This window comes from Mugil cephalus, chromosome 4 (assembly GCF_022458985.1).
Source record: "Mugil cephalus isolate CIBA_MC_2020 chromosome 4, CIBA_Mcephalus_1.1, whole genome shotgun sequence".
Classification (NCBI taxonomy): domain Eukaryota; kingdom Metazoa; phylum Chordata; class Actinopteri; order Mugiliformes; family Mugilidae; genus Mugil; species Mugil cephalus.
This window is the reverse complement of record NC_061773.1, coordinates 3,899,707-3,926,664: the sequence shown is the minus strand read 5'-3', so window position 1 is coordinate 3,926,664 and position 26,958 is coordinate 3,899,707. Positions and strand designations below refer to the sequence as shown.

The 26,958-nt window shown below is 41.3% G+C and overlaps 1 protein-coding gene across 1 annotated transcript; it reads right to left on the bottom strand.

The window, feature by feature from the left end:
• Positions 1 to 681: 681 nt before the first annotated feature.
• grm2a (glutamate receptor, metabotropic 2a) lies at positions 682 to 26,821 on the bottom strand. Its single transcript, XM_047582221.1, has 6 exons — positions 26,193 to 26,821; positions 16,439 to 17,182; positions 6,883 to 7,720; positions 4,403 to 5,466; positions 1,490 to 1,667; positions 682 to 1,122 (listed from the first exon to the last, which is right to left on the bottom strand). The coding sequence occupies exons 2-6, from the start codon at positions 16,964 to 16,966 to the stop codon at positions 1,049 to 1,051; spliced, it is 2,682 nt and encodes an 893-aa protein (XP_047438177.1). The 5' UTR covers positions 16,967 to 17,182; positions 26,193 to 26,821; the 3' UTR covers positions 682 to 1,048.
• Between the last annotated feature and the right edge of the window lie 137 nt (positions 26,822 to 26,958).

Genomic DNA, 26,958 nt, shown 5'->3' with positions numbered 1-26,958 from the left:
TTTTATGTCCACTTCCTCCGCACTGAAATACTATATCGCTGCCAACATGTTGCTCAAATCAAGTTTAAAAAAAAGGTGGACACAAGGTGGCAGTGTTAAATCATGGATGTATTTTCCAAATCATAAGGCTCTGTTATTCTGGGCCACTGACTGCTATGTGCATTCCTAAACCCTCTGTGGTGGATATTATCCCATATCAGCAGATGATATTTGTGGTGGTAATTTTCATTTTAGAGACTGTTTGGTCTAGGCAGATGGCACAGATTTAAGATGTTAAATATTGGGTAGTGTAGATTTAAACAGCAATTGAGTGCATGTTTAATGTGCAACAACATAATCGTATATTTAAAATAGTCAGAACATAGTAACTTGACTACTGTATACATTTATTGCAGGGTTGATGTTTGATTTTTCAGCTCCTTATATTGACATGCTGAAGCCCCAGATTACTTTGCGTAGTTCGATCCTTGTACAAGTTTTAGTTTTAGTCTGAAAAGCAATATAGTGTAAGCGTGCGCTCAATTTAGTTTATTATAGATATTTAGTAGATGCAACAGTAGGCTGTAGGTGTGTTTAGTTTTTCCAGTGTCAAGCTAAGTGAATTATTGTCTTACGGCATATTATGTTATCATCTGGAATATGTACATGATAACGCAAAAAGAAACAGGCTTGAAGTCATTGTGGTATTAATAAAAAACACATTTTATTTACATAAATTACAAGAAAGCACAAACCGGTTCACCAGAATCTACGTTAAAAACTTCTTGTATATATTACATTTAACAGATTTACTATAATTTACTCCATTGTTGCAAGTAGAATCTTCAAAAACAAGGGATATATGCGACTTTATTGGCATCTCATTTAAAATTGCTACGAGTCAAAGAACAAAATGAAATAATTGGGACATTGTACTCACAGCACTTTGAGGACAACAAAGTCAGCACGGTCGTCTGTCTGACCTCTTCGATAGCTGAGACACCTGATTCAGGACTAGTGATTATATAACTCTGTTTACAATGCTCGGCAAAAGAACTTGTGCTGATCTTCACAAGGAGGAGGTCGTGGAGTCCACCACCTCTCGTCCGTTACACACTGTCGGGACAACATTGGAGGCTGAAGCTGCAAGACATGTGAAAGTAAAAACGTTTGTTAGTGCTACACAAACAGTATAGATACAGTATGTCATATATGCCCCTGGCGTTCCTTTTCCTCCTAGTTAGTTTACTGTGAACAGCTCAGAGGAATCATGTGCTTCCAGTTGAATTGGTAGTATGATAATCAAATGATGAATTTTACATTTTAAATGAAGATCGTAAAACCTTGCCAGCCCTCTCTTGTTACACACTTATGTAACATTTGTAGGAAAAGATTGTTGTTTTTTTTCTGGTGAAAATCATCCAAATGAACAATTTGTTAAACCTTTGGAACGACTTGGAACAAATCATTTGTATTGTTTGTGTTTGTGTTGTTTTTGATACTGCGATACCTTGAGAAAAGCTGGAGCCGGGGCCGGTGGTGACACTGAAGCGGGTGGTGGCCACCCTGAGGTTGCTGACATTCTTCTGTGGCTGGAATAGGATGATGTGGATCTTCGGAGCGAAGAGGCAGCCCAGCACCACCGAGCCACTGAGGCTGACAGAGATGCACATGGTGGTGGTCTGCACCTGGAGGGGGACAGGGAAGTAAAACCTAAAACCTTTGTTTGATGAGGAATTGTCTGACTTTAAAGTTTTACATCTTATAGCCTAGAAGTATTTGGTGATACGTATGCAAATATTGTATGCAACAGAGGAATAAATTCACAAAGTAAAATTACCAGTCTTAATTTCACACTAGCGGAGGTTTCAAAACAATAGCGGAGGTTTCAAAACAATGAGAAATTGTTATATAGATTTAATACATGGGCAATCATACAGCACTGGCATGAAGGAGAGGACAAATTGCACTGCAGTGGAATATTTATGTCAAGAAAATGGGTCTGGGAGTCATACAGGCACATATTTTATCATTCTGAGTCAAAACTATCGAGGAGGAAGGGGATGTTAGAGGTGTTAAGCGATCTGATTATTTGCTTGTCAATCAGACTTGCATCCCTTTTCCGCCTCAGCCTGCCCACATCTCGCTATGTGTCATCTGCTCTTTCATTTCTAACCCTCTCACAGCCTTCTTTTTGCTTTCCTGGATAAGAGAAAACATCGCAGCATGTGTGCGTGGTGTGTGTCAGGTACACTTCATTTTCACAAGTCACGGCAGGTGTCTGTCATCGCCCTGAATGGTAATGCCGGTGTTAAAATAATGCAGGCACCAAGCATGATAACAGAAAATACACTACATGTATTGGGCAGTTATGTAACCGACAGAGAGTGAGTTCATCTCATCTAACTTACATGAGCGTTTAATCCGTTTTACAGAATGGGTTATCATTACTTACAGTAATTATCACTGTGATAATGACTGAAAAATAAAGCATTTAAAGATAGAAACTAATCAAGAATATGTGTTTAAAGTACATACACTGGTCACTGACTAAATATGATAGTGTAAAAACAAATATGTCTCTGAAGTGGCCTGATGTATTGTAGGTGGCCATGGGCAATAAATTCAACATTAAGATTCATCTCATGCCATCTTTGAGATACTCCCTTTTCAGTTAAAACCATGGACAGTGCTGAACAGGAATGACCCGTTAAGTGGTTTTAATAATTCACTGGATGTTGCTTTGGAAGAACAGAGGACAAGGAATCTGCCTTTCCAGTTATACTGTGCTCAAGTGTGGAGACGTGGAGCTTGGTTGTTATAGTTTCTGCAGGTGTCTTGCTGTTTTTTTCTGTGTTGACCTTTGATGGATTTCCTTCATTTCACAAATACTCCTGGTTCTGATATAATTGTCTGTTGTGACTGGTTCTCCATAGAGGATCAGCATGGAGATGAGATGTCTCTTTTTATTGAGCTTTACATATTTAGATGTTTTTTTTTTTGAAAATATTTATCTGATGGACCAATCACGAGCCAATCTAACTAGGCTGGTATGGATGTCTCACCAGTAATTTAGTCTGTGATTTGTTGATGTTATATATATATATACTGTATATATGTTTAATCTATGAGGTCTACATTAGATCTTCAGACACTTCCTGGTTTGATTCCCTCCATGGCTTTTACAGCACTTTATATACAAAATATAATGGAGTTGAACTAATGTAATATTAACCAAATAAGCTTAACTGACAGATATTAAACATGATTAAGAAAAGATCTGATGAAGAGCGGCTGTTTTAGTTGAATTTGTAGCTGAGATGAGATGACCAGTACTGGCATAAGAGGAAAGCTCTCTCCCCCTGGGATGTGGAGAACATCTTCAATATTTCATGTGATAATCAAATGTGTTATTCATGGCTCAGTAGATTGTATTTACCTTAGTTTAACATTTCATGACCAAGTACATTCCTCTGTGTAGTTGTTATTCAGCTGGATATTTGTATCAGACTGTGACAACAATTTGAGGTGGGGTGTAAAACTAGAACACTGATAATATGTCCCTGTCTGTGAAAAACTAGAGACGCCCTGCCAACTCACTTGCTTCAGTAATTATTCATCGGTCAAAGGGGAGTATTGCGTCTATCTGATGAGCCCAGCCAGGCTCTGAATTGTGTTGCCTACTGGGCCTGGAGGAAGGGTTCCTTTGAGCCACACTTCAGTCCCAAGACAGAGAGAACAGCTGGGACTCAGCATCACGGTGTTTCACACTCCATTCCACACAGCTACGCACAGGGACACACAGGGACGTTCAGTTCCCTTTTAGTCCTCATGGTCTTGTCTGTTTCCTCCATTTTTCTGCGGAGGCAGCTGTGTCAGGAGGTTCCTTGCACTCTGTTCAAAATAAAGTCTTCTGGCTGCTATCTATCTATCTATCTATCTATCTATCTATCTATCTATCTATCTATCTATCTATCTATCTATCTATCTATCTATCTATCTATCTATCTATCTATCTATCTATCTATCTATCTGTCTGTCTGTCTGTCTGTCTGTCTGTCTGTCTGTCTGTTGGCTTGGTATCTAAGTGATACCACCAGGTAGGGTTTTGTGTCAAAGAATTGAAATCTACAAATTAATATGTTGACTGTTAAGATAAAATAAGGTAAATCAATGTTTCATAGCACATGCCAATCTTTAGCATAAACTAATACAGAGTAATAAATTACATCTTATCCGATTAGACACAGACATGGCCGTTAAATCAACACCAGCTGCCATCAGTTTGAGATTTCACGCGTGTAAAATCCAAATTGAAGCCCAGATGAAGTCATTACCTGCTGATGATTACCAACAAGAATGCTGTGACCAGTAACTGATAGATACATGTGCACATTCATTAGGCAGGTAAAACATTACTAACCCTGTAGTCACTGGCAGTCACGTAGAAGATGGGCTGGAAAGCCAGCCAGATGATGCAGGTGGTGTACATGGTGAACCCGATGAACTTGGCCTCGTTGAAGTTCTCGGGACATTTGCGTGTCTTGAAAGCGTAGACTGTGCAGAGGATAATGAGGATGCAGTTGTATGTGAGAGACACGAGCATGCTGGAATCCTTGCTGTTACACTTGAGGGTCACCACGTCTCTCCTCTCTGGGCTCACTTCCTTTCTCACCCCTGGCGCCTCCACCAAAAGCCAAACCACCACCACTACCAGCTGGCAGGAGATCAGGGCACCACAGATAGCAACCTGGGAGGCTGGGCTGATGAATCGAGGCCTCTGAGCTCCGTCCTTCACTCCGCTGAAGATCCGAGCGATGCGATTGGTCTTGGTTAAGAGGGCTGAGTAGCACACAGCAAACGAAGTGCCTAAACCTAACCGGCGCAGTGTACACACCGCTGTAGAAGGTTTGGCAATGTAGATGAAAGTCATGCTGTAGCACATCAGCACTCCCAGCAGAAGAATGTAGGAGAGCTCCCGTCCACTTGCCTTTACCACAGGTGTCTCATTGTGTTTAAGGAAGAGGCCAATGACGAAGAGTGTGCACATCATCCCTAGACAGGAAATGGTGACGGGTCCAATGGCCCAGGCGTCTTCCCAGCGGATGTACTCCTCAGGCAGGTCGTAGCAGCCTGTCAGATTGGCCAGGGGCCACTGTCCAAAGCTGCAGTCGGCACAGGTGAACTCATCCTGCAAGTACTGGTAGGGTTGACAGGGAATACAGATCCAGCAGCACACATCTCCCGGCTGCATGCTCTTCACCTCGTTCTTCCTGCAGGGGTCGCTACACTGAGAGGTGGGCACAACCTGGCCAGCCCAAGGGATCAGGCTGGTGTTTAAGGTCAGGCTCTGTGCCCAGTAGCCAACATTGCGATAGACATACCGTCCACCCTCTTTGTGGTAGTGGAAAATGTTGTAACGGCCGAGGCTGTCTCCAAAGGCATCAAAGCGGACTACATTCTCTGTGTCTGGGGGACGGAATGGTGCTGTAAGTGAATAAGAAAAAAACATGGTGTTATAAAACAGCAGGTGTAATGGTTTCACCAAATGGCGTGTGATGTGTGACTAAGGTATGAATATTGCCACAATGTGAAAATGCAGTGTTTTTATCAAATTTTCTTTGTTATCTTTTTGAAGAAACAATGTACCTTGAGCTCATACTGAATGTTAATATAACAAGAATATAACATAAGGTGCATGATCACATGGAAGGACAGACATACAAGATGTCTTGCTTTTGTGTGTGTGTGTCTGCTGACATTATATTTGTCTCGCAGTATAGACTGTACAGTGGCTGTAACAGGACACAGGTGCAAACAGTCAATTCACATGATAGAAGTCACAGTTTGAGTCTGTTTACGCTGATGGAAAGTTCCCGGATTGAACGATAGAATAGGATTTCCAGGCAGACGGCACATTATGCAAATAATGTTCAATTTCCTCACGAAATCAAAAAATAGAAATAAGCCATTTTAAAAGTCTAGGGGACACTGAACATGCCGATCAGGAAAGTAGCAGACTTACTGGTTAAACTATAGATTCATTTGTTATTTCTTTAGTTATTTGTTTTGTCACATCAATTATTTTATACACTACAGGATTAGACGCATTTACACCCAGTATGTCTTTTGTAATGATTTTAAAGCATATACCGAACTTAGCAGTCTACCTGTTTTTGTGTGGTTTCTCTCTGGGGTGTCGTAATACCTCAAGGGACAGACTAATTTAAGACTTTTAATCCCTGGACAGTAAAATCCTTTGGGTTTGTTTTTTTTTTCTTTTTTTTTTTCTTTTTTTTTTCCAAATTGTGAGGAACAGAAAAGCACAGCTGGATAAGAGCACAGTGTCCCACCTCTATCTCCCATCAATGAAAATGTCAGCATTTCCATAAATCAAAGCCGCTTAGTTACAAAAGTAAGAGCACTTGAATTGGCGAGCCTCTTATTATGCTATGCCAGTAGTGCTATTTGTGTCGCAGCTTGTGTTGTCACTTGTTTTTGCTTGTGAAGACAAGCAGAAAACATTTGCGTGATCAGTATCTGCGGTGTTCAAACTGAAGGAACCCTTCCTCTGTTCAAAATAATGCTGGGAATGGTAGCCCAGAAGCACAATGATGTGGAAAGTGCTTCGTCTTTACTAATTGAATCGTTACAGAACTTATAACTGCAACTGCAGTGTATAAACATCTTGAATTGCTCTTGCACTAATTCATCATTTTATATGAATTGGTCCAATGCGTTTCATCCGATATAACCGAGTCTGCCAGCATCCAGTACATGCAGATGGCACTTGAGGAAATGAAGTGATGCTAAGGATTTTGCAGTGTTCCCAAATGAATAGTGAAAAATGTGTTTCATTTAAGCACCACTGTAATAATATTAAGTCACAAAACTTTTACTCACCCTCAAACTTGACCTTGAGAATGTAGTCCCTGTAAAACTTACGGCCATTTCCAGGTTTAAGAGCTTCACACACCTTGGTGGAGTTGGGACACAAGGCTTGCCTCATGTTATGTAAGGCAGCAGCCATCGCGTAGACAGCATTCACTACAAACATGATCTTGGATTCAGGCTGAAATGGAACCTCACGGAGTGAGTGTTTCCCACAGCCCAGATCATGAAGGCTGCACTGAAACTGGTTTTCCCAAAACTCTCTGAACCAGGGATTCCTGGTGTTGTTGTACGGGTGCAGGCCAGTGAAGTAATTGTTAAACTGAGGAATTGGATAGGAAGCCAGTTCAATTGTGAACGCCCCATCTGCCACGGCTTCACTTCCCCTGACCACACTCTCCTGCGCTCCCCAGCCATCACTGGCCACCCAGGTGAAGCTGACGTTCATGCGGTTGGCTGCCACCAGCAGCTCGCGGGCGTCTTCGCTGCGTGTGAACAGGATGACCACCTTGGCGTTGGACTTCTGCTGCAGGGAGCGGATCACGTTTTCGTAACTCCAGCGGCTCATGGAGCGGCTCACTTTGGCTGAGGTGGCAATGCAAATCTGACGGGCACGAGCCTCCTGCTGGAAGGCATCGATGCCAGTTTCACCATAGTCACCTTCTGATGCCACTGTCGATACATATGTCCAATTAAAGTAGCGCAGGATCTCTGCCATAGCCTTGGCCTGGTAGAAGTCTGGGGGCACGGTGCGAGCAAAGTAGTCATATCGTGTCTTGTCGCTTAGCTTGGCACTGGTAGAAGCATAACTGATCTGAGGGATCTGGAAAAGTCGCAGCAGGTTGGCCACCTGGAAGAAGGAAAATAAACCAGAGGGAAAAGTCAGGCTTTAATCAGCCTTTATGCAACGTCAATAAACTTAAAGCTGCTGAAATCATACACTTGCCAATTATGGGGGTTGTTATAATTAAGTAAATTTATGAAATAAGCTACACTACATGTTTTTTTGTTTTTTACCTATAGGTGCAGTTAGTTTCACCCTTTTCAATTTTCATTGGTTTTCTGCTGAGCCTTTTATTATTTAACTCTCCTGCTGACTTAGTGGTGACATCTGTGGGGAGTGGCTGCCCCCTTCATTTCTGATCTACAATATTTTCAACAAAATACAAAATTCTACTACTAAGTATAGAACTTTACGGAAGAGTAGTGTGACTACAGGTGTAACGCAGAGTGTACTGACTACAAAGATTTTTTTTTGCACTGGTTAAGAGGAGGGGAGCAGATAGGAAGAGACCAAAGCAGAGTGGAACTGAGGACAGGGATTGTGAGGCGAAAGGGTGTCGAAGAATCAAGGAACCACGAAACTTTGCATTTTCTGTGTAATAGGTTTTGCCAGCTTTGTGACACCGTGTGCTAAAGAAGCTACTGACTAGCTTTCGCTTCAGGCACTTCTGTGGACGCCTAAGGGGAGCCCAGTCAAAAGATTGTGAGCCTAGACTCTCACACCAAACACGTGTCACTACATCTTGAATGCTAATGAGTCATTCCTGAGAAAGCCAGAGAGGAAATTCACATTCATATACTGAGTTTATTTTATCATATTATGGCAAATAGTTACAAATAGTTTAAAAAAGCGTAAAGGCAGTTGTGGAATATGGAGTTGGCATTCACTTCCACTAGTCCCGTGAAAAGATGAGGACACAGGAATTGTTTACATATTTGCATTAGCCAACTCAGATTAATTATAAAACTACTGTTGAGGGCTTTCCAGGAAAATCGGAACCATGATAAATCAGATCAGATAAAACAAACTATATTAATGAAATCAGAAACAAACACAAGCTTGTTTTAAATTATGAAAATGACTTCTTAATGACAATTTTATGTGCCTTCCAAAGGAGGATCAAATGTCAACCAAGTCCAAGTTGAGCACTGATAAATGTAATTAAGAGCCCATCATCCCAGTTATACAGGTTTAAATGTCAGTATTTGGCAGTCTAAAGTGTTCCTCTGCAGGGGTATTGGCCACAAAAAGAGCAAGATTACTTGATTTGGATAGAGAACATCCAATGTATTTTAAAGAGTGACTAAATGTGCCAGTAGATAGAAACAGGCCAGGTCAAACAGGATGGTTCCTTTGATTATAACTTATCTAAAAAAAACACAGTAAGACACTGAGGTATCATGTAAATCTACTTTGATGTGGCTCAAAGGATTTTAATCACAAAACCTTTGCTATTCCGAGAGATCACAGAGAGATGAATATTAAATGAACCAATGACAGTGATTTCCAGACCACTGGATTTATTGGAATTAATGAGGGGCAGGTTTCACACACCAAATAAAACGTGGCAGCAGAGTCGGCAGTGGCGGTTTAGATTGTTTCACCACCACGCGAATGACATGTTACACTATTTCACTAGTTCAACATTATTTCTGACTCATCTGCGGTGCAAATGAAAAACGAAATGAAAATCTAGATTGTTGGAACACATGAGTGAGTATTTCATATCGGTTCAAAGGTTGCCTTCCCCTGGGAGCTTCGGGTCAGCTAGAGAAACTGATTATGCAGACAGGATAATAATCGCAGTTCTACATAAAATTGTCTCTCTCCCTAAACCTTGTTGAGTATGAAGGGGCAAGTTACGCGTACACACACCGATTAATCATATTCACGTCATTTAATTCTCTATTAAAAACTTCAAAATCATGATTATCTCATGATAATTTATAACGAGAACATTCTCTGTAATTCCATCGTAATTGCACTGAATGCGTTTCCTAAAAATAGATGTGCTCTCTGATTTATTTGAGGGTACTGAAATTGTCTTTGCATTCACCCTCCTGATATATATATATAGTTTTTCCAGTTCATGAGATGATTTCAACACGTAAAGAGGACCGCTCCTTATCATAAAAATAAGATGGATGAGAACAGAAGTCAGGTTTTATGGTTTAACACCAAATTCCTGAATATAACAGATCAATTTCCCAGATGATTTATTAAAAAAAGAAGCCTGAGAATACATCTACACCCCAAAACATCCTTTTTTGTCCAAATTTCTCCACCTTGCCCAGTGTGTGTTGAGAAAATAATGTGCAGGATGTTTGCAATTCAGTTCAAGAAACACACAACCATCTGTAGATGGTATAGATCATTTAAAGCCTGCAATATTCGCTTCAGGATAATTATTTTGATGGCTACCGACTGAATAGTGATACTCTGGAAATAAGTTAACCTCTTCAAGAAACCAATTGTTGTTCATTATAAGGAGCCCTTCTTGCTATGCTTTGATACAGATGAAGGCTGAGAGGGTTCATGCAGCAAAGATACCGGGGCTTTTGAATTCAGGCCAGTAAGACTACATGTGGCTCTTAAGCTTCAGGTCTTAACCATCTCTGAGCACTGAACCGTTCTAGACAAGGAGGCACAGAACATATGTAGGTGCATTAACATGTGAGCTGGTGTTCAGCCAACTGAAGGATCAGCTGCCTGTAGGTTTCAGCATCTAAACCGGTAGGATAAGATAAGATGCTGATAATACATGATGGATATTTTAAGCATTTGTCTGTACATATTATATTTTATCTAAAATTTATTGAATATGTGTAACTGGTAATATCATTAAATTGGTATCCTAGAATTGTGTTCATAATTTTCAGATACTGTTCAGTTCTTCTGAAATTTGTCAATGCTCACACTCTTGAATGAGTAATTCACCCAGCGTGGTATTAAAAGAAGCTCTAATCCACTTACGTGTGGCTTATGAAAGGTTGTAAAACACAGTGGCAGACGTGACAATGATACAACAGGCTTATTGGAAATCATTATATAGATGTTCCCATGGCTTATATGAAGAGCCAAGACCCGCACGGCTGCCAAAGCCTGTTACTGGCACATTTTAACATGTGCTAGATTGAGTGTAGAGACCACTGATAGAGATCAGCTACGTGCCATCATTTATCATCAATCATTGTTTTAATAGATTGAATTATTTTGACAATTAGCAACATGCACCTCAAACAAGGGAGACCTCAGTCACAAATATCAACTCTGACAGGTTCAAATGAGCAAAAGATTACATAGTAGAGAACCAGAGGAGCTTGGATGAATCACATTACACCAGAGGAATTGAGCCAAGAGGGGGAGCGCCATAAATTACATCTGCAAGAAACAAGTTCATATTCTGCAGTTATGGTTGTTTAGCAGTTTGCAGCGAAGGATGCTGTGGCTTTCTATGTATAGCTGTAGGTTTTAAAAAGGATGCTGCCATGGATTTGCCATCCGCATTACAAGTACAGGAAATTAAAAGGTGAAAGATTTGCATTTTAGTTTTATCAAATTTATTCTTTTCACCTTCGGGCAGCTTATGTCTCACAGACATGTGGAAATGTATATGTTTGTGATTTAATCGTTCCATAGATCAGTAAACTCAAGTGCTTGCGTGTAAAGCAGATCAGATTTTCTATTCTTTCACACAACTAAAATTTTAGCCGTACTGCTCGGCTTACTGTCTCACACATTCATCCTGCCCCAGACAGAACCTTATTTAATTAAGAAAATTAAGAAGTGGCCTATTGTGGATTTGTAGTGCAGGGTCTGGCACTGAGCAGATTACTGTGAATGTGGTTTCCTCCCGAGCCCTGAGAGCTGACACAACCTGGTCGCTGGATTCGATACAGAGACAGCATGTAACAGGATTGTGGGTTTTTATCAGCTATTGAATACTGTTGTTTGTATAGAGGTACCCTTAAAGCACCAGCCAGCATCATGAAATAGAAATAACTCTGGCTTTATGTAGAAAATATCAAAATATAGTTATGCAACACAGCAGAGATGCTTTTGATAAAACTGATAAAAGTCCAACATTTATTATTTTTATTACAGCAAGAAAATGAATGACATTGTTTATTTATTATTTATACACTAGACATGTGTTGTCTTTACAAATGCATTTTCTTTCTGCAATATGTGATTGGATTTTCTGGGCGCTGCAGCACCTATCCAGTACACTTCACGCTTATTTTGGCGTGCCTATCATTTCACTGAAAGGAAGAGAGACATTAAAAAGAAATAAAATAAAAACCAAGCTAAAGATGTACGGGAACATAGAAATAAGCGACTGGGAGAGTGTCCTGGTCCAGGAAATATCAGGCCTACTTTGTAGAGATGTCATGATTTTTTCTACATGAAAAGCCCATCTGCTCTTCCCAGAAGACTGTCTCAGTGTGCTTCTACAGCAATAACACTGTATTCCCAAAGCAGCAGTCCTTACCTCCACTCAGTATCACACATATACGGCCCACTGCAGCACTGGGAAACACTCTGGTAGACGCATACATGGACGTGCATGCACATACAGCACACGTGTAGCGTTATCATTAGAGGATGCGGGTCATTATTAGTTTATTTCTTGCGATTTAGTTGCTTGGCAACAGCATTAACAGGGTGGGACTTAGAGCAAGGGTGTTTTTTTTTGATCAGGTCCTGCACCCTGAATCCTGCTGGATAGTATGAATCTCCTTTATGCTGCAGTGGTCTTTCGCAGCCCGCAGAGTCATGCAACCATTCAAAGAGCGCCGCATGTTAAGCTATGGCTGCACTTCGATTCGTTTACAATGTCAGTAACTCACCGCTGACATGTCCTCGCTTCCCTTCATTTAATTTCTATCCTTTGCATTTTCATCTCCTCACAGGCAGTTCTGTGAAAACATCACATGCAAGCTCAAAGCATTCAAGCAGAGGACCTGTTAAATTTAAAAATCCTCATATAACACATGCACAACTGACCAAATTGGGGTTCAGCAGGCTCGACGCCATCCTGTCATTCACGTCTCATGTCAGGAAACGTTGACTGAGTTTGCGTGGCGGACATGATATGAATTTCAACTGCACAAATAGTGGATTCTGCCAAGCCACTGAATAATCCAATCACATGTGAATTATTTACCATTTCAGAGCACGTTCTTTACTTTAACCATGAATAATGCAATCCCACTGCATGGCTTTACTGATACATTTCATCATTATTGTTCTCTCCTGCATGAATTCTGTCACGTGTCACATCTGTTTCTAAATTCTTTGTATGACTCATGTATGCGCTGTGTTGTCTACCTGAGAAGGTAGACAACTCTATAAACGGGGCCGTTTGTGGGTGATGAAAATGAGATTCTTGAGGTTGCTTAAAGCTCATAAATTTACATGATTATTTTTTGACTCGGACAGTTCGCTTTTCAAATGTCAAGCAGAGTGTTTGTAGCAGGATCGATATCTTTATAATCCAGCATGCATCCCTTTGAATGTGTCCCCCTGTCTCGTTAATCAATTACAATGGCTGCATCTCAGACAGTGTGCTAAAATATTCCACAGAGATGCCATTAAAGTCAAAGAGCTTTCATCTAAATACCCTCGAACACGCCAGGATTCTGCTCCCAGATAGCAAAGATCACAGTAGGTTATCTTTCACTGTTTGCAGATTGGTTCCAGACATTTCCTCTAGCAGTGTTTCATGCCTTTTTTCATATTTGACATTCCTGAAGTATGTTCTTATAATGCACACTGGTGATGAGGATGTTTTTCCTAGGGGTGAGTTCTTGCCAGTGAGTCATATTTAGCATCACAGACTGCTACTGTCGGGGTAACAAAAGTGGAATTCCATCCATGTATTAATCAGGAGCCAGCCCCGAGGCTAGATGTTCCTGGACAGTAATTGTAGACTATAAATACCCAGATTAACCCACATATTTAAGACATTGCAGAGCCAGAAAATGAATCTTCCTGCTATAAAACAGCAAAGCCCAGGCATTCATATAATATGATGCTGGACTGATAAAAATCCTCGGTGGGGTCTTATGCCTAATGCATTTTTTTTTAAATTTTTTTGCTTAAAGTATTCAGTTATACAACTGTACAAATGGTGGGTAAACATGTATCTTGTGAGAGCTCCAGGGTCATTTCTCACCTACCACCAATGACCTGCTGTTCAGATGAACCACAGGAAGAATGTTCAAGGCTAAATACTTAAAACGCATAAATATTTCTGCAAGTACATTCAATGAAACGGTCCAGATGGCACCACAGACTTCCCTCTAACTGTTTAAGATACAGGCTTTGGTTGTCGAACGCTTTTGACGCCATATGATGCCATGTGACTCACTCCATCTCCTTCCTTCCATGATCATATCAACCCAGTCAGTGTCTCGGTGTTTCTGTGAAACATGATCTCTACATCCTCTGTGCACAAGCACACCTCTGCCAAACTTCCAGACAGCCCAGCTGCAACCACAGATGGAGAAGACGGGACCTAGCCTTGCAATAGCGTCACAGAACTTCGCCTCCACACTTAACTCAATCTGTGCCCATGTAACGCCAGCATGGCTCGGCCTGCAGCCAGATCCGCCCCCATATCTGCGACTGTCACACCACAACACCAGCAGCACAGCTCCTTCATTGTGATAGATTTAGACAGCACTTGCCGTTCTCGCCACCTGTCAGTTTGCCATGTTCCGCCATGTCGCCATAGTGATAAGGGTCTTTAAACTAATATAGTTACTTGTCCTGTGATTGCCTTACCTTCAGGGTGAAATGCACACATCTGTACTGACCACCTGCCGTTCACACAGGAGGGCAGGCATTGTAACCTTTCACATAGCCAGAGCCAGCCTGGTTCACTTGAAGGTCTGACAGGTTGTAGACTCTACACTCTAACCAAGCAGCACAAAGGACAGATGCATTATCTGGAGATGTTGTGTAGCTGCAGCGTAAAGATGCTGCCCATCCACATGCCCTAAATGCATGTCTTTGTGTAAAACATTGCCCCAGAAAAGAGCGGGAGACTAACAGGTTCAAGCAGATACCACTCCGCTTGTTTTCAAAGGGCACCTCTCACAACACACGCTTTATTAAAACATTTAGAAGATTGAATATTATTATCTGGTCACAGTTCATTTTCTAAAGCTAGTAAATCAGTAAGAAATGACGACATGAGCTAATTTACTGCCATAATTAGATACTCACCAGCTGGCCAAGATAAAGAGCAAGAGGTAGAGCACCTCAAGACTGGACTACCTTCCACTATAAAGAGTTATTCATGGTGAGAACAGGAACTGTGTCCTGTGGTGCACTCCTGCTGATGAGGGAGGTTCGGTGAGAAGCTAGGGCAGACCTCAGACCTCAGGCTTGTAATAGTACATCCATAAATTATCACAAGACAAGGGCACTCTCTGTGGAGTCCCAGATGCAGGGTTTTGCTAAAATTACTGCTCGTTCATCAAATCCTTTATTTCCAAACTGTCCTTTTCACCAGGAATCCCTTTATAGGTGCTCTGAATCCTGCTCTTACATCATTTCTCCGAAGCTCTCCACCTGGATAATGCATCACTTTGCTGCACTGTACGTTTGATATTGTGTCTTGTGTGGACAGTAAACACAGATGCTTTTGGAGTTACGTAGGATTTGTGAATAATAAATCAAACATAGTAGCATGTGCACATTTAAGTGTTAGGAGACGTATCAGCTCATTTTCAGTGAGCTGCTTTTAACTTTTCAACAGACTCCATAGAAGTCTTTCACTACAGTACACTAAAGGCACGCTGTGATTTATTTATTGTGTTAACATGCTAGCCACTACTAATCTAGTCAAACAAATCTGTTAGGGTTCCCTTTTCTACAGATTACCCTGAAGTACACAATGAGTTTCCTACAGATAAGCTGTTTATCAGTGATCTGAATTCATTTATTATGCCTAGATGGGCAGAAGTGGGTTCCTGTCTTCAAACAAGCATATATCTGAAACATGAGGCTTTGCGTCTCTAGTGAGGTGAACCGTCCCCTTCAGCTGAGACAGCAGACTCAGTCCACTGGCTTTCTGATCCAGGATGATGAGTTTGACTTAATGCTTTGAGCCATGTATATTCGTGGATATTTACAAATCTCAGTTCCACGGGACAAAGTATCTCTTTTCACAGTGGCTTGCGATTAAACACTGATGGCATATTTCAGCTGAAGATTTGGAGACACAATTAGCAGAGCTTTCATCGCATCAGCTTGAGTGAGCCGAGAGGAGCGCTGCTGCTGGGAGTAATCATGCCGTCAGTAGTCATCCTGTCAGACCGTCCTGAGTGCAACATCTGTAGCGTGTCTGCCTCTGACAGGACCGCTGCTGAAGTGTGAATTACCAGAAATGAGTAAGAGATCTTCTAAATTAGATCAGCCGAGTATATGAGCGTTCAGGTAAACAGATCCTCCTTGCGGAACCGATACTCATTAACTCCCTGTGTTAACATCTCGCCAAGGGGTAATTGCACATGGTACTTAAGTCTAAATGGACAGTTATATGACAATCCATCACACTCACTCCTGTGCTGGTGCTCCCCTCCTCACTCAAGCCTGCAGAAGCTGTTGAAAGTGAAAAGCCCCTTTCATAATTGCGCTGTCTTTCAAAATTAATGAAGCTACTCATTTCATGGAATAAAACAAACTTGATTTTGGACAGCAAATTGGAAATTAATTATTGTATAATAGATACAGTGTGGAGAGACTGCTCTGCGTGCGTTCATTCATTCCTACCTGGATGGAGACGTCGCTGTAGGAGCCTCCTATAACCCCAGAGATGGCCAGAGGAACGTCGTCATGGATGGCATAGGAGCCATCGGGGCACGTGTACTCACTGTCATCTACTTTGGTGAGGGAGGCCCTGACGAACTCTAGAGACTGCTCTAGAGCGTAGGTGTCCTTAGAGCACGTGTCCAGTATGTGAGCTCCCAGTCTGATACCAGGAAGGATGCGCTCATCCTTGTTAATTTCATCTAATGCCAGCAGCATGGCCTCCAGTCTCTGGATCCCTCTCTGAGCATTGATCTTCCCACAGTCCTCTGCCCCCTCACCCTTCTGGTGCACAGGGAACAGGCCACCAATCATCAAATCTCCCTCCAGCGTGATCTCCCTCTTGGAGTCTGTGTTGTAACCCACCACAGGCAAACCCTGGGGAGTCTGGGTAAAGAGAGACACACATAAGCACAGCAGGCTGAGGTGGGACAGCCAGAGGGGTCGGGGCACAGGGCGCACCCTCAACACAGGGGATTTCCCCAATGACATATCCCTGGGCGAAGCAAGGTCACCGTGCTGCCTTGTGGTTTCTGGTCAGCGTCTGGTCAGCTTTTGATGATGGCGCCTCTGAAGAAGAGAACAGTAAGGCGCAGCAGCACCACCAGATCTCAAAGCACCGGTGTTTTTATTCGGACAGAGGCCATTTACTGCGTCATTGCCATCCTCTTGGTCCTTCTCTTCTTCAGAGTGTTTGTAGATTACAGCCTGCAGATCAAACAGAGAGAAATTCAGTCACAGCTTTTGAGCTGAAGTACAATGGTTCCTTTGTCTCAGAAACACTGTGTCTGCCAGGGACTGCCTCGTCCCATGGAGATATTTGGCATCATTATCTGCACAAAATATTTGTATCCTTTTATGCATATGGATAATAGACATGACGAGAAAGGCAGAAAGAAAACAAACACTGTTACTTTGTTAACTGCCATCTATACTGATGAGTCTACTTTGACCATTTCTTTATTGTTACCATGCAAAGATTAGAAAATCAGTAAGGGCAGCATGTTATTCGTAAATGTTCAGCTTATGAAATGTTGTGAGATGCTTGAGTTTTCCATTAGAACAAAGTTCACCGAGGACAAGACGAACATCGCCTGAATGGTTTTCTCTCATTCTGAAGCAGCTCACGGTCAACCCCTCAATGTGAGAGGCCTCATTTAGAGCATGTTGGTTATATGTTCTCTACTGCTTCTGTTTCTTCGTCTGCGTGACCCAATGTTGTTTTTCTTCCACGGCAGATGATTGTACGACTCTTTTATAATCACATGTGCACATGCTCCTGCACACCGAAAGTCTGCAGAGATAACAAATCCTGTCCCCAAGGAGCGTTTTGTCAAGTCACATTAAACGCTCACGCAGTCACACAAAAGCACAGTTTATGCTCAACAAAAGCAAAATCAACATGGAAATAATGAGAGATAAATTCTGAAGTCTATTTCAAGCGTTCATTTTTCAGCCAACGGGTGAATTAGTATAATTTTTATCAAGAGCTTCATAGACCTACTCATTTGTTTGGCAGTCTATAAATGAAGTACATTATTTATTTTCAGTGCAACTTTATGTGAAACTCCAAATTACCATTAACATGCAATTACGAGAAATGTGACTCACACAGAGACAAAAATTCAGTGTTTGCAAGTCACCTGGAACCAGTTTAAATTTTAGTGTCCATATCTATCCTTGAATTATAAAACCAATTATTGTATGTGTTCTGTAATAACACAAAATTGCCCTGCCAGGTCAGATGTCTTCTCAGAGCTAGAGGAGAAAAGAAATTCAATTCATCTTCTGTGATATCAAGGTACTGTAGATAATTACTCTAACTCTGGCCTGCAGTTCTAGAAACAAGTGCTACGAATAAGACAAGAGCACTGATGCCACAGCTAACCCACTGCTGTAGCTTCATAATGGACTCGTATGAGAGTTTCATTGAGATTGTGAAATGAGAACATGAAAGCAAATACTGTTTCCCTCAAAATATTAATCCAACACCAACAATTCATAAAATATTTAATTATTATTTTTAATCATAAAGTTATTAACCTTGGAGCCCAACTTTTTAGGTTTTGTCTCTGGAACTGAATAAAAAAGAAAAAAATAATAATCCCCTTTTAATTTTCATTTGTCATACTACCAGGAATACCATACCGTACCATTTCTCGATTTAACACGGCACATCCGTAAAACCTTATCCAGTGTGTGTATGAACTGGAGACAGAAGAGCTGCAGTGTTATTGTTCGCTCCTGGTGCCACGCATGTACCATTCTCCACGCACTACAGTGCTATTTATAAAAGAAGACTGTGTGGCGGGAACAGTGGCACCTCACACATACGTCAGACCTGCCGTACACACAGCTGCAGGTGATATGATGAGGTGGAGATTAAATTTGATGAGAGAGATAACCTTACAATAAAACAACACCTAAGGTTTCTTGACAGTTTCCTTGAGTCGCTAATTCATTTTTTTTTTCTTTTTGTTAAATCTGCACAGCGAGTTGCCGTGTATCAGTATGCAGATGAATGTTTAAGAGCATTTCTACATCCGCTCATGGCACATGGTCAGAATGGGAGTGGGGTTTGTTCATTTGTTCCACGGTGAATTAGGTTTACAAAACAGAACCAGGGCAAACGTGTGGTGCTATAAATCTGCCGAAAAGAATGCACATGCATGCATATTTCTGTCTTTGTGCACACACAGAGTTTTAGTTGTTAATCTGCACAGAGTTGTATGCTTCTGGTCCCTGATGTCACTCCCCACAGATCCCAGAGGCTTAATTAAGCACAGTGTTGAGTGTGGGAGAAGTTTAACAGAGTAATTTATTGAGCCAGGATGATCTGTTTCATATCCATTGTCTCAACAAGTCAAGCAGGCTGACAAGCAGTAATTAACTACTGATGAGAGATTATGAAAACAGAGCGTGGCCACATCCACACTCATATTTCTTTCTTTCTGTTTCAAAATACTGTCCTGCCTATTAAAACAACACATAGCTCTCAACAGGAGTCAGGCTGCAGACCACATTCTTTGGGGTTTTCTCTCTGTCTCCTCTCTCTGTCCTCTCTCTCTTTCACTGTTGTTTCCATGGAAACTTGCCAGCAGATGGAGAGGGTGAAGAGAAAGTGGAAGACAGACCAGGACAAGCGGGCCAGTCTGATCATGCATGGTACTCGGTCTTGTGGGAGATCTAGGAGGCCTGCACTGCCAACTGACCAAACTGATCCGACTCCGGCCAAAGAACATTCTGCCTTTACAACAGCAACAGACTCCGAGCAAAATAAACTTCTAATGCGTTCAGTTATTGCTCCAGTGTCTTTGATCGATCGAGTATTCTTAGATGTGCAACAGTGGTTTGAAAAAGCATTCGCCACCTTATGGATGCTTCTGCAAACACAAAGTCTTTTAATAAGAAATGAGATGTGACATTTCAGAAAATGTCTGAAAACTTAAAAGCTCCTTTTTGTTCTGCACACACACCAACTGTGTGGATGTCAGATGCTTCGGTTGCTCCCACAGCCGCGTGTCAACAGGGGAAACTCCACTGCAACAGCCTGCACAATGGGGGCACAGTCACCACTCCTTCCCTTGCATATAAAGGCGACCGCAACAAGCAAAGAGAAACAGCCATGTACGGCAAGAGGATTTGTACGTTTAAGGAGTGTATTTTGGCTCTGGTGTGGCCCTGCAGCATGAAAACTATGGGCATGCAGGTCATAAAAGCCCTGATTGGACTGAATATACTGGAGGGCTGTAAGCTAAAGACTAAATGCATTTATTGTAGAGAAGATCGGCAGTGAAACAAAAATGTGCAAAAGCGTGGGTGAAGCACTTAAGCAGTCAGTCTCAAGAGAGAACACCGACAAAAGGATTTCTGGCTGACACATTGTCAGTCTCTTCTCCGATCCTAAATTCCCACATGAGGCGTCCGTCTACTGGTCTCCAGTTTTTCGATATTTGTTCGCTGCACTTCAGTGTCCAACCTATTAAGATGGCCTAATTTTGGAAAGTCCCGCCTTTAAATGTTCTGTCAAATTATGAGCAGTAAAGGTCAGCCATCACATCTCCTCTGTGTGCTACAGTTTCAAGAACAGTGCTTTGGGTCAACACTAATGTGTACATTGTGTGGATTCTTACTTTAAGAAGCTAAAAAAAAAAAAAAAAAAAAAAAACGCCCTCAAAGGAAATGTTTGACATTCTTGGGAAATTATGCTTATTTGCACAGAGAGACAGAGTTAGATAAGAAGATTTGCACCACTTTCATTACCACCAGCATGGGTTTTTCAATCAAGATTTGTGCAAGATTGCTATTGAGCATTACAGTTTGAAGCTTGTATAACAGATCAGTATAATGTGATTCTAAAATGCTGTGAGCATGCATAAAAGACAGATGCTAAAAGCAATATTTACACTTTAGATGAAAGATCCCACCCAGGATTCTGTATACAGGTTATCTTCAAAGAAAAACCGTGCCTATCACTTTACTCACTCTCCTCCCATCCAGCCATCCCTGTTTCCTCCTCCACCAGATGGCCTTTTTAATTCAAGAGCGAAAAGCCTGCCAGCCTCTTACACACTTCAAATCAGACTGTGTGAAGGCATGGGAGGAGTGGGTGGGGGCTGAAATAATACAAGGAAAGATAGCAGCAGATGCGAGAGGGCAGGGGAAAAAATAGGAGTGTGTGGCACCGTGGGCAGCCGCGAAAGAGGGATAAGGGTGGGGTTTTGAGAGAGATGCTACCCAGAAAGATTTTTTTTATGACACTCATTTGCCCCAAGAGTGGAGTGAAGCATTAATATGCTAATGCACCCCCCGAGGCGATAGCAAGTGTGGAAGAGTGGAGGTCATCTACTGTTTATGCAGCCCCAAGCCGGGACGAGCAGCTTGGAGATCCCCAGTGGAATGACTCGGAGCCTTGCTAAAAGGCAGCAAAGGTAATGGAAGTCAGGCTTCCCTAAAACCACATTTGCAGCAGACAAAGAGAGGTCCTGGATGGGAGGGAAGGTCTGTTAATGGGAAAAGATGGCACAAGAGTGCACACACGTGCACATATTACCGTGTACAAATAATGAAAGAGGCTCAAGGAAGCACCCGCGTCAAATAAAGTGGTGAATATTGAATTTCTTGACACTTGCATGTCCGTTTGCAGACTTTGTGTGCGTTTGTACCAACCACAGTTGGGTCGATCCCACAGATAGCTGTTCACCAAATAGAGCAATAATTACTCCTGTTTGGGTGGAGCTTCATTAAAACCGTACCCACTCGTTACAGCTTTAAAAGACTTTCTGCTTCATTAAAAATAATGAAAATAAAAAAAGGGCCGAGAGCCACAGTTTATGGGTAGTAAGAAAATACTGCTGTTGCATTAGTTTTCAGAATGTCATAGAATTTGTTGACAGAAAGACCATGAAATGCTCTAGTATTATCTTCTTTTTATGTTTTTCTTTTGCTCACTTGTTAACTAGACGATCTATCTATCTATCTATCTATCTATCTATCTATCTATCTATCTATCTATCTATGTATTTATTATCGATTATCTGTACAGGAACCAAATCCAAATCCAAATCCAGTTCAATTATTGTTGCGGGGAGTATGAACTGGATCAATAACCGCCACCATCATTAAAACAACGAAATGTCTCCAACAAAAACAATCGCTAACCTTTCCTGATAAGGTCACTTCGACTACAAGTAATTAAAGAGTGACGGGACTTTGAAGTTTAAAAATGAGCCAAGGAAATTTAAGGGCAATGTGTGAGTAGAAGCTTCTGGAATCAGCTCAGAAGCACCGCTTTAACTGAATGTAAGAGCACAGCTTACATTCACCTTGAGTCAGGCCCCTAAATGGAAAAAGAACCTCATTTTCAGTTCCAGATAATCATGTAATTCGCCATCTTCTGTTTCACAAACTGCTCACCCCATCTTTCATTCCTGACTCTTCCACACCTCCCCCTCGTCCATCTTCTCTCTCCACCTGAGAAGGGGGAATCCCTTGCTTGTGTTCACCGGTCCTTTCGCCTCCCAAGAGCCCCATTCTGCCGCCCTCATCAAACATTCATCCACTCTCTTTGTCTCTCCGAGATCATTACTGCCAGGTCTATGATTGGCCTGAGCACAGTGATGGATGTATGGTGCTTCTGTTTCAGAGGTTTTTATTGTAGCTTTGAATTATTCACTCACCAACACACCATTAAAAGAAAGTGGCCTAAAAACACCTTGAGTTCATTTATTCCTCATTTCTTTTTGTATATATATATATATATATATATGGATATTCATATAAGTGAGGGAAATTATTTAAAATTTCCACTTTTTCTTCAAAATTTCATCATTTTAAATCACTGAAAGCCCACGAGATGCTTTTAAGAAGTTGCTTAAGGTTCGATTCATTTAGTTCTTGCCTTGGCAAAATGAAAGTTGCACTCAGACCATCATGATTTTTTAGAGAATACCATCAGGAATGATTACACAGTGGAATTTTATGTCTTAATTTTGGAAGCTCCTTATGTTGGGCTCTCTATTTGTAATTTTACGTCAACTCAACTGTCTAATAACTAATAAATCTAGGAAGTTGCGCCTCAAAATATCTCCTTATTTTACTTTTACTGCTCACATTTACCCTTTGCTGTGTGAGTGTAGTGCCCTGGTAACAAACCAGACTTAAGTGACCTAAGCTCAATTTATTTTTCAAATGCACACTTTCAAATCCCTTAATCACGTATGTGAAATAATGGTTTCAGAAAGTCATCGCAGGAGTTTCACATTTGTAGGCAGTGTGCTCAGCATGGAGGTTGTTCAGTTTAAAAAAGACGACAGTTCATCACCTGAATGGTTCCAGTTCCTGGTACCTACGTTTATTCTCACTTTCTTCCTTCAATTTATTCAATTTCTTTAATTTATTTTCTTGGTTGCTTTTTACATTTCTATTTTATTCTTCCCGATCGCCAAAGATGGTGAACTCATAGAACCCAGATTACTTTAGTAATTGGACAACACTTTCTAGTGATTATTGTTTTCTAAAACAACTTTTGACAAGGGGTTGCAAAAAAGTCTAGGATTATGGTAACAAAATCTAAGGCTGACCACTGCTTTGAAACATTAACACGGTGTCTCTCCATCAGTCTTGTTATCATAATGTTAGCAAATTCTCTCAGCTGCAGAAATGCCCCTCCCATGACTATTGTTACAAACACACTACATGTCTTTGTGAACATGGACACCTCCTGAACAGAGGTACAAAACAGATATTCATTCATTCATTTTCTGTAACTGTTTGCGGGGGTCCTGAAGCCAATCCCAGAAATCACTGGGTAAGAGTTGTTGTACACCTTGGTCTCCAGTGTACCTCAAGTGTTTCTGTTGTGTGTGTGTTTCTACCTTATAGAATTTCTTTTAGTTTAAGTTGGACCTGGAATTGCATTGGAAGGAATCAACAACTGTTCATTATTACAGTGAAAGCTACTGTCACAGCTGTAGGAGTCACCAAGGAACCTTTGCTCATGCTCAAGTCAGTGCAGAGGCTCATGCCCACATCATTAATTAATTGGAAGCTTCTCTATGTTTTCAGTTGAGTAAACCCATACTTAAATCTTTCCACCTGAGTAGAACCCTGCTGAAGGTTCAATGCAGTTCAGTTATTTATCTGCGCTTTTAGCAGGACAGCGTCATCAGTGGATCAGAGGCAGATTGTGAAGATTCACTGATATTTGAGCATAACACTGAGGCATTTTTCATTCATTTTGCACATTCTGCTTTCACCTCTATCACCATGTTCAACACAACTTTGTCTGATTAAGACAGATGTGCCGGGTAACTTTTCCAAATACAAATCGGTACATAAACACCTACATTAACAGCAGTGCAGAGAGATATTAAATATCTCATTTAACATGGGTTATGGGTGCCAGGTGCACAGGTATAGGCAAGACTTTACATGAACTGGCAGACATCCAACTGAAGTACTGCACCTGTGTGTGCGTGCGTGTTTATTTGTGCTACCATAAGGACGAGAAAGCCATGAAGCTGTCCTTTTTGATGGGACTGGAGTGATTTATCATACAGGAATTTAATCACTGATGCCTGGTTGCTAATACTGCCCCTGTGTATTGTAAAAGATTTGAATGATGATGAAGGCAGATGTCTCCATACTTGATGCTCAACATAGAAAGGAGAAAGGGCAAAATTTTGTAGTGATCCATTATTAATATGTTGGCAGCCTAACACATATTTGGTCCTAATGTTTATTGTACGATCAAGGTCAGTGGCACTGTTTACATAAAACTTTAAATATGTTTTGAGAGAAGTGTGTTGTGATAATAGAATTATAGTTATGTGCAGATAATGGTAAATCTTTTGAATTCTCGTCACGGATCTGGATGTCCTGCACTCTGAATAACTTGGGATGTTATACCTGCAGTGAGTCTCTTTGGCATCTGTCCATGAGTAACAGGTGAGACAGACTGCACTCAGGACTGAGCTGCTTAGGGGCCACAGGTTAGACAACCTGGACTCCTCCTGACACTTTTTGTTTCCGGATTGAGATGAAAGTATAGCGGAGCACGTTCCCTCTTCAGTCAGCCACAACCTGAATAATTTACAGCAATCAGCATCTTCAGCCATGAGTGCTGTGCTCACACATGATTCCACCTGCTCATATTTATTTTTATTTTTTTACTCGCCATGCCCATTGTAATTAATTTACGTAAGAAATATGCAGACATGTATCTGATACAAACTGTTGATTAAACATCTGGTTAATGTTTGGCTAATTGTTAAAGTGTGTTTATTTAACTAATTACAAGCCTTCTTCTTTTTTGGTGGTTTATCTGCTGAACCTGCAGCTCAGATGCCCCTGGGACTGGAGCAAGCATCCACTGTGCACTTTGCTTCTCTTAACGACTTTCAGTCCAGTATTAACGATACAGTCACAAAATATTTGCACCTTAGGGTGATCATTCTCATTCCTTATTCCCTTTGCGCCTTAAAATATATATAAACTCAGCCACACGGTTTATAAACACACATACAGCACCTGATGTTCTTAATGTACAATCTGCACTGATGAGACTCAAACCTAAAAATGTCTGTTTTAATTGGAAAATAAATAGATAAATAAAAAAAAAAATCTAAGGGAGGAGAACCGAAGTCTGAAAGAGCATTTTCTCTGAAGATGGAAGCAAAACCAGAAGATGAAACGTGTTTGTTAAGATCATCTCATTCTCCCACCGACACAAACTTCTAATTCTGATTGAGTTCTTGACTTTTAAATCACATTATTTACAAATTAACTACAAATGAGCCGAATGAGGAGACATGGCGGTTACTCTGTAGCACTGCAGCGCCTGTTTAGTAGTTTTTTTGTTTGTTTGTTTTGTTTTTTTCCCCCAGCAGCATCACACATTTGTTGTATAGCTAGTGGACATGGCTGGTAAAGGTGTGCTCATCGCGTAGCCAAACAATGATAAATGTAAGTAATAGATGAATAATATCGACAATAAATAAATAAATAAATAATAATAAAAAAAATCTAAAATTTAGCATCAAACGTTCCCCTTTGTGCGGACGGTATTTTAAGGTAGGAGTCATGTCAGCAATATAAAAAGGTGAGGTCAACCCCAAGCTGAATAAAACGGACCGAGTTTCAGAAAACAAGTTGAGACAATGAACAATGAGGAATTTAACGCGGCAAAACAGTAGAACCGAAACATGCGTCTCCTTACCTGCGCACGGATCCTCAGTTTCCAGCGCCGCCGTTCAGATTTGAATATTCTGTGTGAACCAAACACATATCCCTCCTCAGCAGCGTTGAGTTTATTTAAGCCTAAAAGAAGCTCGGCTGTAGAGTGGAGATGGATGAACGAATGAGTGGATGAATGAAGGAGGCTTCAGGAGTGTCGCTGCCTGAAGTTTGAACCTAGTGTCAGGAGCTGTCCGCGGTGCTGAAAGGAAAAAAACAAAAAAAAAAACGCCGAGCACACAAAGAGCTGCCGGATTCCTGGAGGTCTGATCCTTTCAGCAGCGGCTCAAAAGTCACATTTGCTAAACCCCCTTGAAACAAACGCAACAGACGCCCACTTCATTGTTCTCTTAAAATAAGGCGTTCACTCTCTTGAGCATCAAGTGACATGAATGAGCGACCACAAATCAAAATATCCGATGCAGTGAAATGTGGCTATGAACCTGCACTGTATTTAGCGCGAAAAGAATCTGGCAATAGCACAAAAAAAAAGTTTGAATTCTACCTGTTACATGAGTGCGTAAAAAAGAGAGAAAATGTTCGTTTGAAATGTTCCAGCTGATAACCGGAGACGCACGCCAGCCTGGAAAAGCGTCAACTCTCACAATGTTTTCACACTTGAATAAAGATGCTCCACGCAAGAGCAGTACTGGAGATGGTCTGCCTCGTCACAACTGTGCCAAACTAGCATTATGTAACCGGGAGCGCAACGGAAAAGACCGCTTCGCTCAGTTTTGAAAACTGTTGGA

Bases quoted from the DNA above. Each gene is read 5' to 3' on its own strand.
- grm2a (XM_047582221.1), bottom strand. From the start codon at position 16,966: ATGTCATTGGGGAAATCCCCTGTGTTGAGGGTGCGCCCTGTGCCCCGA. The intron at 5,467-6,882 runs GTGAGTAAAAGT...ATTCACTTACAG, and splicing joins TCTCAAGGTCAAGTTTGAGG to CACCATTCCGTCCCCCAGAC. The intron at 1,668-4,402 runs GTTAGTAATGTT...GTCCCCCTCCAG, and splicing joins TGACTGCCAGTGACTACAGG to GTGCAGACCACCACCATGTG.